General features: G+C 42.2%; 1 protein-coding gene and 1 non-coding gene across 4 annotated transcripts in view; both read right to left on the bottom strand.

The window, feature by feature from the left end:
• ATAD5 (ATPase family AAA domain containing 5) overlaps window positions 1-14,609 on the bottom strand; it is a 67,436-nt gene that overhangs the window by 20,227 nt on the left and 32,600 nt on the right. For 2 of the 3 annotated variants that reach the window (XM_015118990.3, XM_077970749.1), the window contains exons 10-14: window positions 13,674-13,856; window positions 8,214-8,310; window positions 5,638-5,717; window positions 4,966-5,105; window positions 4,719-4,869 (exon numbers count right to left, since the gene is read on the bottom strand). In XM_015118990.3, the coding sequence (XP_014974476.3) occupies window positions 4,719-4,869; window positions 4,966-5,105; window positions 5,638-5,717; window positions 8,214-8,310; window positions 13,674-13,856 (651 nt within the window). The remainder of the gene's footprint in view (window positions 1-4,718; window positions 4,870-4,965; window positions 5,106-5,637; window positions 5,718-8,213; window positions 8,311-13,673; window positions 13,857-14,609) is intronic. The other variant, XM_015118991.3, reaches the window with a different exon arrangement.
• On the bottom strand, window positions 12,354-12,457 carry LOC114673252 (U6 spliceosomal RNA). Its single transcript, XR_003723980.2, has one exon. It is a non-coding gene; the product is annotated as a U6 spliceosomal RNA (small nuclear RNA).

The raw sequence follows: 14,609 nt of genomic DNA, 5'->3' as shown, positions 1-14,609 counted from the left end.
TATATATGTTGAATAGATATCAATTTATAAAAAACACTCACCATTTTGTCCTTTTTTTGGTTGTTGTTTCTTTTGAGACGGAGTCTCGCTCTGTCACCAGGCTGGAGTGCAGTGGCACGATCTCAGCTCACTGCAATGTCTGCCTTCTGAGTTCAAGTGATTCTCCTACCTCAGCCTCCCAAGTAGCTGGGATTACAAGCACGTGCCACCATGCCCAGCTAATTTCTGTATTTTTAGTAGAGACGGGATTTCACCATGTTGGCCAGGATGGTCTCAATCTCCTGATTTCATGATCCGCCCGCCTCGGCCTCCCAAAGTGCTGGGATTACAGGCATGAGCCACCGTGCCCAGCCTTTGTCCTTATTTTTCTTATTTTGATATAGACCAAGGACTGCTTGATCATGTATGAATACCAGTCCAAGGACTGGTTTTATTTATTTAATTTTTCTGAGACGGAGTCTCACACTGTTGCCCGGGCTGGAGTACAGTAGCACAATCTCAGCTCACTGTAATTACACTCCACCTCTCAATTTCAAGCAATTCTCCTGCCTCAGTCTCCCAATTAGCTGGGATTACAGGTATGCACCACCACGCCTGGCTAATTTTTCTATTTTTAGTAGAGACAGCATTTCACCATGTTGGCCAGCCTGGTATCAAACTCCTGACCTTGTGATCCACCTGCCTGGGCCTCCCAAAGTGCTGGGATTACAGGTATGATCTACTGCACCTAGCCCAAAGACTGGTTTTAAAAATACATGCTTAGCCAGGTGCAGTGGTTCATACCCCCAATCCCAGCACTCTGGGAGGCTAAAGCAGGAGGATTATCTGAGCCCAGGAGTTCAAGTTTGCAATGAGCCATTATTGCATCACTGCAATCCAACCTGGGCAACAGAGGAAGACCTTGTCTTTTCAAAAAATAATTTAAAAAAAGGCAATTTTGGCCGGGCGCGGTGGCTCAAGCCTGTAATCCCAGCACTTTGGGAGGCCGAGACGGGCGGATCACGAGGTCAGGAGATCGAGACCATCCTGGCTGACACGGTGAAACCCCGTCTCTACTAAAAAATACAAAAAACTAGCCGGGCGAGGTGGCGGGCGCCTGTAGTCCCAGCTACTCAGGAGGCTGAGGCAGGAGAATAGCGTGAACCCGGGAGGCAGAGCTTGCAGTGAGCCGAGATCTGGCCACTGCACTCCAGCCTGGGCGGCAGAGCGAGACTCCGTCTCAAAAAAAAAAAAAAAAAAAAAAAAAAAAAAAGGCAATTTTTATTTTAAGATACTCAGTGAGTAGTTGGCTAAACTATATCAATATATTCTTTCTAAAAAATTTGGCCAGGCACAGTGGCTCACACCTGTAATCCCAGCACTTCAAGAGTCCAAGGCAGATGGATCACCTGAGGTTAGGAGTTCGAGACCAGCCTGGCCAACATGGTGAAACCCTGTCTCTACTAAAAACACAAATATTAGCCGAGCATGGTGGTGCACACCTGTAGTCTCAGCTGCTTCGGAGGCTGAGGCATGAGAATCACTTGAACCCGGCAGACAGAGGTTGCAGTGAGCCAATATCACGCCACTACACTCCAACCTGGCGACAGAGCAAGATTCTGTCTCAAAAAAAAAAAAAAAAAGAAAAGAAATTTCACACCAAAAGAACCACCTTCTTGCAGAAACAGCTAACTATATAGGTCTGGGACATCCTAACATGCCGGAAAGCAAGGAAAATATCAACTATTGCTGGGTAATGTCAAAAGGACACAAACCAATTAAAATAGTTCCCCGCTAGCCAAAGATGGAAAAATATGAGCACCAAAAGAAAGTAAGATGGGATTCTGCTTCCAGCCAAGGTATAGAACGGGCACTGGATTTATCCTCCCATCAGAAATAAGAACAACAAGAAAACTGGACATGATATATGAAATAACACTTTTCAAGACTTTTGTCATCAAGCAACACTGGATAGTAATCTCTGAGATACAAATAACAAATAAGGTGAACACTAGAATTGCCCAGCCTATTGCCCTGAGAAAATTTCCATAGTGAGGGGAAAGTCAATCCATGTTTTCTGAGTTGAGACTGCACTAGAAACCTAAGGAGGTTGGCCAGGTGCAGTAGTTCATGCCTGTAATCCCAGCACTCTGGGAGGCTGAGGTGGGTGGATTACAAGGTCAGGAATTTGAGACCAGCCTGGCCAACATAGTGAAACGCCATCTCTACTAAAAATACAAAAAAATTAGCTGGCCATGATGGCGGGCGCCTGTAATCCCAGCTACTTGGGAGTCTGAGGCAGGAGAATCACTTGAACCTGGGAGGCGGAGGTTGCAGTGAGCCAAGATTGCACCACCACACTCTAGCATGGGCGACAGTGTGAGACTCCATCTCAAAAAAAAAAAAAGAAAGAAAAGAAAAAGAAAAAAAAGAAAGAGAAACTTGAGGAGGCCAAGGCAGGTGGATCACCTGAGGTCAGGAGTTCGAGACCAGCCTGGCCACCATGGTCAAACCCTGTCTCTACTAAAAATACAAAAAAAATTAGCTGGACGTGGTGGCGGGTGCCTATAATCCAAGCTACTCGGGGAGGCTGAGGCAGGAGAATCGCTTGAACCCAGGAGGCGGAGCTTGCAGCAAGCCAAGATTGTGCCACTGCACTCCAGCCTGGGTGACAAGAACGAGACTCCGTCTCAAAAAAAAAAAAAAAAAAAATTACATGGATGATAGAATTAGTAACCAAGACCATTAAAACAGTTGTTATAAGTGATATGTTCAAACACCTAGAGGAAAGACTGGATACATGGTAAGTAGAAACACAGAAGATACAAAAAGGACCCAAATCAAACTTCTAAAAATGAAAACTACACTTATAGCAGTGACAGCATACTAGATACTACAGAAGAAAAGATGTATAAACTTGAATAAACAGTGATAATAACTAACCAAACTGAAACAAAAAAAGGAAAAAGACTAAAAAATTGAACAAAGCATCAGTGTGCCAGGAGACAATTTCAAGTAGTCTAAAATACCTATAATAATAACTGGAATTGCCAAAGGAAATGGGGAGAACAGAAAAAATATTTCAAGAAATACTGGTTGAAATTTTATCAACTCTGATCTTCCCAACTATAAACTCATATATGCAAGAAACTCAACAAATCCCAAGCACAAGAAACATGAAGAGAAGTACACCAAAGCATGTCATAATCAAATTACTTAAAACCAGTGAGAAAATCTTCAAAGCAACAAAGAAATAATAAACACAAAGAGGTGAAACATATTATATATAAAAATCCATGAGTTCATAATAACACTTAAAAAATTAAACTGCACAAAAACTCACTGGTCAACTGTCAAGGTTGCTAGGACACCATCACTCTAAGTACTAATAAATAAAGGAAAGAATGAAGCATTTCTGGTGCCTACAAACTGTATTGCAAAGCATCCAAAGAGTTGATGAGGAATAGTGCTTCCTTTTAAAATTCTAATAAATGCAAAAGAGATAATTATAAAATTATCATTTTGTAATCTACAATGGATAATCTGCTATGATGTCATAGGAAGTACGCAGGCCACCTATACATGTATGCCAGACCCAGAACAGAACCTGAGTCTAATCAAGCCCATAGATCTAACTGCCAGTTTACAAGAAATACAGGGAAGAGGACTATGTTAACTGATACCATGAGGATATAATCAGCAGACAAATCCAGAATGTGAAAAATTTCATGACAAATGACTCAAATTCTTCAACAAATAAATGACATGAAAAGAAAGGTGAGTGAATTGTTAGCGAGCGTAAAAGAAAGTTAAGAGACTTGGCCGGGCGCGGTGGCTCAAGCCTGTAATCCCAGCACTTTGGGAGGCCGAGATGGGCGGATCACAAGGTCAGGAGATCGAGACCATCCTGGCTAACACGGTGAAACCCTGTCTCTACTAAAAAATACAAAAAAACTAGCCGGGCGAGATGGCAGGCGCCTGTAGTCCCAGCTACTCGGGAGCCTGAGGCAGGAGAATGGCCTAAACCCGGGAGGCGGAGCTTGCAGTGAGCTGAGATCCGGCCACTGCACTCCAGCCCGGGCGACAGAGCAAGACTCCGTCTCAAAAAAAAAAAAAAAAAAAAAAAGAAAGGTAAAAGACCTGAATCAAATGTAAGATATGAACCTTGTTTGGATCTAGATTTGAACAAATCATTTGAAACAATAGAAAACTGACATTAGACTGTGTATGAGATGATATGAAGGAATACAGTTAAATAGATCTTTTTTTTGGAGATAGGGACTCACACTGTCACCAAGGCTGGAGTGCAGTGGCCCAATCACAGCTCACTGCAGCCTCAACATTCTAGGCTCAAGTGATCCTCCCACATCAACTTCCAGAGTAGCTGGGACTACAGGCATACACCACCACACCTAGCTAATTTATTTTTTATTATTTGTAGAGACAAGGTCTCGCTATGCTGCTTAGGCTGGTTGTTAACTCTGTTGGGTCTGATTATGATATTATAGTTAGGCTTTTTTAGAAGTCCTTATCAGATAGAGATAAATACTGAAGAATGTAGGGGTGAAATGATATGATAGTCTTCAGATTTATTTTAAAATAATCTGGCAGGGGTGGACAGGGAATATGTGTACATGTAGAAGATTAAAAATAAATGGCAAAATGTTGATAATTGACATTATTTTCTTGGGTTTTGTTTTTTTCGAAACATTATGGCTTAAGGAAAATAATTTACTTACTTGGTGACTTGCCTATGTTGTAGCTATTAAAAAAATAGGGTTTTTGTGAGTTTACACCTTGTTTATCTACTTGATGGGACTGAGTAGCTTCCTTCAACTGAGATAGAATTTGTCTACCACTGCGCTGGGAAGAGGCATTCACTTCAAATATCTAAAAGAAGAAAAACGAAGGGAGAATGGTTTATGTCTCTTTTTAATCCAAGGGTAATTATTACACTGACATTCTCTCATCATAGCTGTTACTAACCTTAAATCCAAGCTCCTGGGCACAAGCATACACAGCAGCAGTTTTTCCCACTCCTGTTGGCCCTGTTATAAGGACAGTATTGCAAAGACGACTGTCTTCATCATCTGAACTGCCTTTAAAGTCTATGCCACCCGAGAAATCTGAAAAATTATTCAAATGCATATAAAATGATAATTGCTGAGGAAGCAATTCTACCTTATGAAATCCAATGATTAAATCCCACAAACTTCTTGCAATAAATGCTGAAATATTACTTTATAAAAAGTAGAAAATCAGGCCGGGTATGGTGGTACATGCCTGTAATTCCAGCATTTTGGGAAGCCGAGGCGGGCAGATCACAAGGTCAGGAGTTCAAGACCAGCCTGGCCAACATGGTGAAACCCCATCTCTACTAAAAATACAAAAATTAGCCAGGTGTGGTGACACATGCCTGTAGTCCCAGGTACTCAACTAGGCTGAGGTGAGAGAATCACTTGAACCCAGGAGGCGGAGGTTGCAGTGAGCCGAGATCACACCATTGCACTCCAGCCTGGGTGACAGAGTGAGACTCTGTCTCAAAAAAAAAAAAGCAGAAAATCAAATATAAAATACCAATTAAGAAATTTTATACAAAGTTTTAGTTAATGTAACTAAAAATGTTCAGTGAAACGGTAAAAAAAAGACACAAGATACCTTCCTGTTTCTCATCTCTTTTTCCCTTCAGATTCTGCCTTTCTTCCAATTCAGCTCTTCTTTTCCAGTCTTTCAACCAACTGCCACAAGAAAATGTAATAAAAATAATTCACAGAATATAGCTATGCCTTAGACTTTATGTTAAAATGATTATTGGGGGAAGTTATGGCATATTGTTAGTTTCTCTGGCATTGGCCATTCAACTGATGAAGGGCCTTCTTGTTATTTTTACTAGTACAGCTTTATATGGCATATTGTTAGTTTCTAAACACTCCATAGTGCTTGTGAATCAATTAAAGAGTAAAATAGTTTTACATGGACATGAACATTTAGTAGTTTCTGCCAAAATATATAAGACTGTATGTGCAAGAATATTCACTGTAGCATTGTTCATATTAGCCTCTAACAGGAAAAACATAAAAATACACCAGTGGGGAAAAAATACATTATAGTACAGTCGCTTAGAAACCAGTATACAGCAATTAAAAAGAACTGAGGTGGCAGGGCAGGCACAGTGGCTCAGGCCTGTAATCCCAGCACTTTGGGAGGCGGAGGCAGATGAATTGCTTGAGCTCAGGAATTTGAAACCAGCCTGGGCAACACAGCGAAACCTGTCTCTACAAAAAACATTAGCCAGGAATGGTGGGGCACCATGCCTGGCTTGGGAGGCTCAGGTGGGAGGATGGCTTGAGCTTGAGAGGCGAAGCTTGCAGTGAGCCAAGATTCCACCAATGTACTCCAGCCTGGGCAACAGAGCAAGACCCTGTCTCAAAATTAAAAAAAAGAACTGCGGTATATTGTGTAATCACATGAAAGGTGCCTAATATACAATGTACAACAGAAAGATTAAGTTCTAGTCTGGAGCTAGAATGCCTGAGTTTAAATCCCAGTTCCATCACTTTCTAGCTGTGTGACTTTGGACAAATAACTCAGCCTCTCTAGGCCTTGGTTTCTTCATCTGTGAGGTGAGGACAACAGTATTTATGCTCATAGTATTTTTTTTTTTGACAGTCTTGCTTTGTCACTGGAGTGTAGGGGTGTGATCATAGCTCACCGCAGCCTCGAATTCTTGGACTCATGTGACCCTCCCACCTCAGGCTCCTGAGTGGCTCAGAATCCAAGTGGGCGCCATCATGCCTAACATTTTTTTTATTTTTTGTAGAGATGGGGTCAACCTATTTTGCCCAGGCTGCTCTCAAACTCCTGGCCACAAACAATCCTCCTGCCTCAGCCTACGAAAGCACTGGGATTACAGGCTTGAGCCACTGTACCCAACTGCTCACAGTACTGTTCTAAGGATAAAATGAATGAAGAACAGTACAAAAAAAAAAAAAAAAGAACAATACAAGTACTTAAGAACAGTAGTACCAAGTTCACACTATTAACTATAATTATGGGTCCATAAATCCTTATATGAAATCCTTTGGGCCAGATTGTTTTAGAATTAATTTTTCAGATACTTAAAAGGTTATTTAGTACATATACTGCATATTACATAATACCCCTAATGGGGTCTAGGCAGTACACCCATAATCACTTAAGTTGGTTTGGTTTGTTTTTTTGTTTTGTTTTGAGACAGACTCTTACTCTGTCGCCTAGGCTGCAGCACACGGGCACAATCTCGGCTCACTGCAATCTTCGCCTCCCGGGTTCAAGCAATTCTCATGCCTCAGCCTCTCCAGTAGCTAGGATTACAGGCATGCATCACCACACCCAGCTAATTTTTGTATTTTTAGTAGAGATGGGGTTTCACCATGTTGGCCAGGCTGGTCTCAAACTCCTAGCCTCAAGTGATCCACCCGCCTTGGCCTCCCAAAGTGCTGGGATTACAGGTATGAGTCACCGCGCTGGGCCATCACTTAATATTTTTATTAAAAAATATGTGAATTCTGGCCGGGCACAGTGGCTGACACCTGTAATCCCAGCACAGCACTTTGGGAGGCCAAGGTGAGTGGATCACCTGAGGTCAGGAGTTCAAGACCAGCCTGGTCAACATGGCGAAACTGTCTCTACCAAAAATACAAAAATTACCCTGGCATGGTGGTGCACCTCTATAGTCCCAGCTACTCAGGAGGCTGAGGCAGGAGAATCTATTGAACTTGGGAGGCAGCGGCTGTAGTGAGCCAAGATCATGCTATTACACTCCAGCCTGGGTGACCGAGTGAGACTCTGTCTCAAAAAAAAACCACAAAAATTTTGTAAATTCTAAGTGTAAAGGTACAACAAATTTCATGTAATCAATTCAATAAACTTTCATTATTCAGAATTTTTTGGATGTGAGAATTGAAGATGAAGGACTGGGGACCTGAATTAGTAGTAATGTGATCCCATTTGTTAGAAAGGAAGGAACTAACATATGCATAAAATATTTTTCTGGAAGCTTTTACAAAACATTTTCAATGATTATCTCTGAGAAGTAGAAATATAAGAAAAGAGGGCTACTTGTCACTTAAACTTCTACCATTTTTTGAAGATTTTATCAGGAAATATATTACTTTATAACTACAATTTCTAAACAAAAATAGTAAAACTAAGATTGTAAACTATTTCTCAATTCCTTTACACATTTTACCAACCTATGTAACTTTTTTATAGCTAACTCATTTCCTATAAGTTCACTGGCAGTCTGAGGTTGATACTTTTCTGTCCAAAGCATGTCTTCAGTTCCAGAATCTAAAGCAAAAAAAAAAAAAAAAAAAAAAAAAATTATTCATTCCTTGACATAAACATATATGAATTATTACTCATTTACATTATTATTACAATGTCACAGTAGGTATTTGCAGAAATATTTATATTTACAAAATGCCAGAGGTAATTTTAAAACAACATTACATTTAAAATTCTTCACACCAAACCCTTCCCCCTAAAAAACAATAACCACCATAATCTTATTAAAATATTAAAGTGCACACTTAAACATTGTTGGTTTTTTTTTTTTTCTTTTAGGGTTATCATCTGGCCCAGCAATCCCATTACTGGGTATATACCCAGAGGAAAATAAACTGTTCTATCAAAAAGATACATGTACTCACATGTTTATCAGCACTATTTAGAATAGCAAAGACACTGAACCTGGGAGACGGAGGTTGCAGTGAGCCAGGATTGCGCCACTGCACTCCAGCCTGAGCACTTGAGCAACAGAGTGAGAGTCCATCTCAAAAAAAAAAAAAAAAAAAAAAAGCAAAAACATGGAATCAACCTAAGTGCCCAAAAATGGTGGATTGGATAAAGAATTTGTAGGACATATATACACCATGGGATAGTATGCAGCCATAAAAAAGAAATAACTCATATCCTTTGCAGCAACATGGTTGCAGCTGGAGGCCATTATCTATCTATGCAGAAACAGAAAACCAAATACTTCATGTTCTCGTTTATAAGCAGAACCTAAACACTGGGTACACATGGACATAAAGATGGGAACAAAAGACAATGGAGGCTACGTGTGATGGCTCACACCTATAATCCCAGCACTTTGGGAGGCCAAGGCAGGTAAACCACTTGAACCCAGGAGATCGGGATTGGCCTGGGCAACATAGTGTTACCCTGTCTCTTAACAACAAAAAGACACTGGGGACTACAAAAGGGAGGAGGGAAGAAGTGAGGACAAGGGTTGAAAAACTATCTATTGGGCACTATGCTCACTATTTGGGTGACAGGTTCAATTGAAGTCCAAATCTCAGCGACATGGAATTTATCCATGTGACAAACCTGCACATGTGCAGGTCGAAAATTAAAAATAGTTTTTTCTTTTTTTAAGAGATGAGGTCTTGCTATGCTGTCCAGGCTGGACTGCAGTGGCTATTCACAAGTATGAACACATCTCCCTGCATTCCTGAACTTTGGACCTCAAGCTCCCACCCCAGCCTCCTGAGTAGGTGGGACTACAGATGTGAGTCACCACAACCAGCAATATTTAAATTTTTAATAACCACTGAAGAAACATGAACGATGAGAAATAATCTGTGACATAAAACCAATAATCAGGCTGGGTGCAGTGGCTCATGCCTATAATCCCAGCACTTTGGGAGGCCGAGGAGGGCGGATCACATGAGGTCAGGAGTTCGAGATCAGCCTGGCCAACATGGTGAAACCCCATCTCTACTAAAAATACAGAAAGTAGGCTGGGCTCGGTGGTTCACATCTGTAATCCCAGCAGTTTGGGAGGTCGAGGTGGGCAGATCACTTGAGGTCAGGAGTTCGAGACCAGCCTGGCCAACATGGTGAAACCCCGTCTCTACTAAAAATATAAAAATTAGCCGGGCATGGTGGCGCATGCCTGTAGTCACAGCTACTAAAGAGGGTGAGGCAGGAGAATAGCTTGAACCTGGGAGGTGGAGGTTGCAGTGAGCCGAGATCGTGCCACTGCACCCCAACCTGGGCGACAGAGCGAGACTTCGTCTCAAAAAAAAAAAGCTGGGCGCGGTGGCTCACAGCTGTAATCCCAGCACTTTGGGAGGCTGAGGCAGGTGGATCACAGGTCAGGAGATGGAGACCATCCTGGCTAACACGGTGAAACCCCATCTCTACTAAAAATACAAAAAATTAGCCAGGCATGGTGGCGTGAGCCTGTAGTCCCAGCTACTTGGAAGACTGAGGCAGAAGGATGGCGTGAACCCGGGAGGCGGAGCTTTCAGTGAGCCAAGATCATGCCACTGCACTCCAGCCTGGGTGACAGAGCAAGACTCTGTCTCAAAAAAAAAAAACAAAATGCATCAAGTAGCTGAGCATGGTAGTGGGCGCTCACTCGGGAGGCTGACGCAGAAGAATCACTTGAACTCGGGAGGTGGAGGCTGCAGTGAGTCCAGATCATGCTAGCACAGTCCAGCCTGGGCAACAGAGTGAATCCATCTCAAAAAATTAAATAAATAAATAAATAACAAAACAATAATCTACAGAACAACAGTGGCATAGTCTTATTGGACCCTCTTTTAACCCTGAAAAGAAACATTAAAACATCCTATAAAGTCAACCTGGGAAAATGGAGAAAGATGCCACATTCCCAGTTGAGAAGACTACTGTAAAGATGCCACTTCTCTCCATTAAGCTATAGATAATTGTAAAATTAAAATCTCAACAGGATTTATGGGGTAAGGTAAACTGTAGTCCATCGAATAAAGCAAATACATAAAAATTATTTTAAAAATAATGATAAGAGACTTGCCATATCAAATACTAAAACATGCTATAGGTTGAGTATCCCTTATCTGAAATGCTTGGGACCAGAAATTTTCCAACTGAATTTAATGAGATATCCCTAGGATGAGGCCGAAGTCTAAACATGGAATTCACTTATGTTTCATATACACCTGTACACACAGCCTGAAAGTAATTTTATACAATATTTTAAATAATTTTGTGCAAGAAAAAAAGTTTTGTCCCCATTTTGACTGTCACCTGTCCAGAAGAGGTTAGGTGTGGAATTTTCTTTTTTCTTGAAACAGGGTCTTGCTCTGTCACCCAGCCTGGAGTAGTGGTGAATCATGGCTCACTATAGCCTTAACCTCAAGTGATCCTCTCGCATCAGCCTCCCATGGAGCTGAGACTACAGGCATGTGCCACCATGCCTAGCCAATTTTTTTTTTTTTTTTTGTAAAGGTGTGGTCTCCCTATCTTGCCCAGCCTGGCCTCAAACTCCTGGGCTCAAGCAATGCTCCTACCTCGGCCTCTCAAAGCGCTGGGATTATAGGGATGAGCCATGGTGCCCAGGCCCAGATATGAAATTTTCCACTTATGGCACCATGTCAGCACTCAAAACGTTTTGGATTTTGGAGCATTTCAAATTTCAGATTTTTGGATTAGGGATACTCATCCTGTATAAAGCTATATAAATGAATTAAATCAATAGCATACTTTGGAAAAGCTATATAAACTGAATGGGGCTGGGCACAGTGGCTCACGCCTGTAATCCCAGTACTTTGGGAGGCCGAGGCGGGCGGATAACCTGAGGTCAGGAGTTCAAAACCAGCCTGACCAACATGGAGAAACCCGGTCTCTACTAAAAATACAGAATTAGCCAGGCATGGTGGACCATGCCTGTAATCCCAGCTACTCGGGAGGCTGAGGCAGGAGAATCGCTTAAATCCAGGAGGCAGAGGTTGCAGTGAGCCAAGATCACGCCATGGCACTGCAGCCTGGGCAAAAAGAGCAAAACTCTGTCTCAAAAATAGTAAATAAATAAAATAAACTGAATGGGAACATGTCAGAGATATGTGAAACATGCACACACATATAAAATATTTTACATGTACACACATGTAAAATAATATGTATGGGATAATACCAGATTTTCTTTTTACTTTGTTACGTTTTCTTTTTTTCCCCCCTAGACGGAGTCTTGCTCTGTCGCCTGGGCTGCAGTGCAGTGGCGAGATCTTGGCTCACTGCAGCCTCTGCCTCCTGGATTCAAGCAATTCTCCTGCCTCAGCCTCCCAAGTAGCTGGGGTGGCACGCGCCACCACACCTGGTTAATTTTTGTATGTTTAGTAGAGACAGGGTTTTGCCACGTTGGCCAGGCTGGTCTCAAACTCCTGACCTCAGGTGATCCGCCCACCTCGGCCTCCCAAAGTGCTGGGATTACAGGTATGAGCCACTGCACCCGGCCACTGTGTTACTTTTTTTTTTAACTTTTTAGTTTTAAAATTGTCATCCCTTCACTTGAGGTCAGGAGCTTGAGACCAGCCTGGCCAACATGGCGAAACCCCATCTCTACTAAAAATACCAAAAAAAAAAAAAAAATGTCATCTTTGCACAAGGGGCCATGCTAATTTTCTCTGTATCATTCCAATTTTAGTATACGTGCTGCTGAAGCGAGCACAATACCAGATTTTTTTAAAAGCACATATATTGGCCGTGTGCAGTGGCTCATGCCTGTATTCCCAGCACTTTGGGAGGCCAAAGCGGGCAGATCAATTAAGGTCAGGAGTTCGAGACCTGCCCGGGCAACACAGTGAAACCCTGTCTCTATTGAAAATACAAAAATTAGCCGGGCGTGGTGGCGCGCACCTCTCATCCCAGCTACTTAGAAGGCTGAGGCAGGAGAATCACTCGAATCCTGGAGGCAGAGGTTGTAGTGAGCTGAGATCAGGCGAGTGACGGAGAGAGATGCTGTCTCAAAAAAAAAAAAAAAAAGCACATATATTTATAGAAGCACAGAAAAATCAAAGACTGAACACTTATCTGTTAATATGGCCATTTGTAAGCCCATAATCCATGAGGTTCTATTTATTTCAAAGACATAATTATTTTTTGAAAGTTGCAATAAGAAAAAAAAAAGAGAGAGACAGAGAAGGAAAGAATGAAAAGTTAAAAAACAAAAGAGTTCTAGGACTAGAAGGAAAAACTCGAATTTACCAGGAATGGAAGATATTAATATTTCTGGTGCAGACTGTCATCATCTAATTATTAGAATATCAAAATCTGCACTTTGGGAGGCCAAGGTGGGTGGATCACCTGAGGTCAGGAGTTTGAGACCAGCCTGGCCAACATGGTAAAATCCTGTCTCTACTAAAAATATAAAAATTACCTGGGCGTGGCCAGGCACGGTGGCTCACACCTGTAATCTCAGCACTTTGGGAGGCTGAGGTGGGTGAATCATGAGGTCGGGAGTTCGAGACCAGCCTGGCCAATCCCGTCTCTACTAAAAATACAAAAAATTAGCTGGCGTGGTGGCGGGCTCCAGCCCGGACAGCTGTGCAAGACTCCATCTCAAACAAACAAAAAATTATCTGGGTGTAGAGGTGGGCGCCTGTAATCCCAGCTACCCAGGAGGCTGAAGCAAGAGAATCGCCTGAACCCAGGAAGTGGAGGAAGGTTGCAGTGAGCCAAGATCGTGCCATTGCACTCCAGCCTGGGCAACAAGAGTGAAACTGTGCCTCAAAAAAAGAAAAAAAAAAGAAAAAGAAAATCTAAAATTAAAATACAACTGAATTAAAATTTTTAAAAAAGAATATCAAAATCTTCTACTGCTTTGGTTTCCACTTTACATGTACTCAAAGCAATCTGTTTCTTTTGGGATGTTTTAGAAAATATACCTTTGGAAGAATCTAGCTTTATCCCAGAAGAGTTGTTTATTTTGCCAAGTTCTTCTGACTTCCTATTGGTCTTCTCCAGATTTTTTGAATACTCATTTGGTTTCTTTCTTTTTGACTTAGAATTTTCTGCTTCCACGCGTTTCCTTTTGGTTTCTTTATGACTGACATCAGCCTCTAGTTCTACTTTGGGAATTAAAGAAATGCATGTACTTCTTACTAATCAACAAAAACCAGTAACATTAATATCACTTCCAAGTATCCAATAGTCTTGTAACTTTAAAATGAAAAGGCAAGCCAGGTGCAGTGGCTCAGGCCTCTAATCCCAGAACTTTGGGAGGTTGAGGTGGGTGGACTGCTTGAGTCTATACGTTTGAGACCAGCCTGGGTAACATGGGGAAACCCCAGCTTTACTAAAGATAGAAAAATCAGCCAGGGGTGGTGGCGTGCACCTGTAGTCCCAGCTACTTGGGAGGCTGTGGTGGGAGGACCACATGAACCCAGGAGATCGAGGCTGCAGGGAGCCATGATCACACCACTGTACTCTAGGCTGGGTGACAAAGTGAGACTCTGTCTCTTAAAAAACAAATAAATAGGCTGGGCATGGTGGCTCACACCTGTAATCCCAGCACTTTGGGAGGCCAAGGCGGGTGGATCACACCGCTGCACTCCAGCCTGGGTGACAGAGCAAGACTCCGTCTCAAAAAATAAAAATAAAAATAAATAAATAAACAAACAAATAAATAAGCCAGGCATGGTGGCTCACGTCTGTAACCCCAGCACTTTGGGAGGCTGAGGCGAGTGAATGACTTGCGGTCAGGAATTCGAGACCAGCCTGACTGACATGGTGAAACCCCATCTCTACTGAAAAATACAAAAATTAGGCATGGTGGCAGGCGCCTGTAATCCCAGCTACTAGGCAGGCTGAGACACCAGAAT

This window comes from Macaca mulatta, chromosome 16, assembly GCF_049350105.2.
Source record: "Macaca mulatta isolate MMU2019108-1 chromosome 16, T2T-MMU8v2.0, whole genome shotgun sequence".
NCBI classification, from domain to species: Eukaryota; Metazoa; Chordata; class Mammalia; order Primates; family Cercopithecidae; genus Macaca; species Macaca mulatta.
This window is presented reverse-complemented; position numbering and strand designations above follow the sequence as displayed.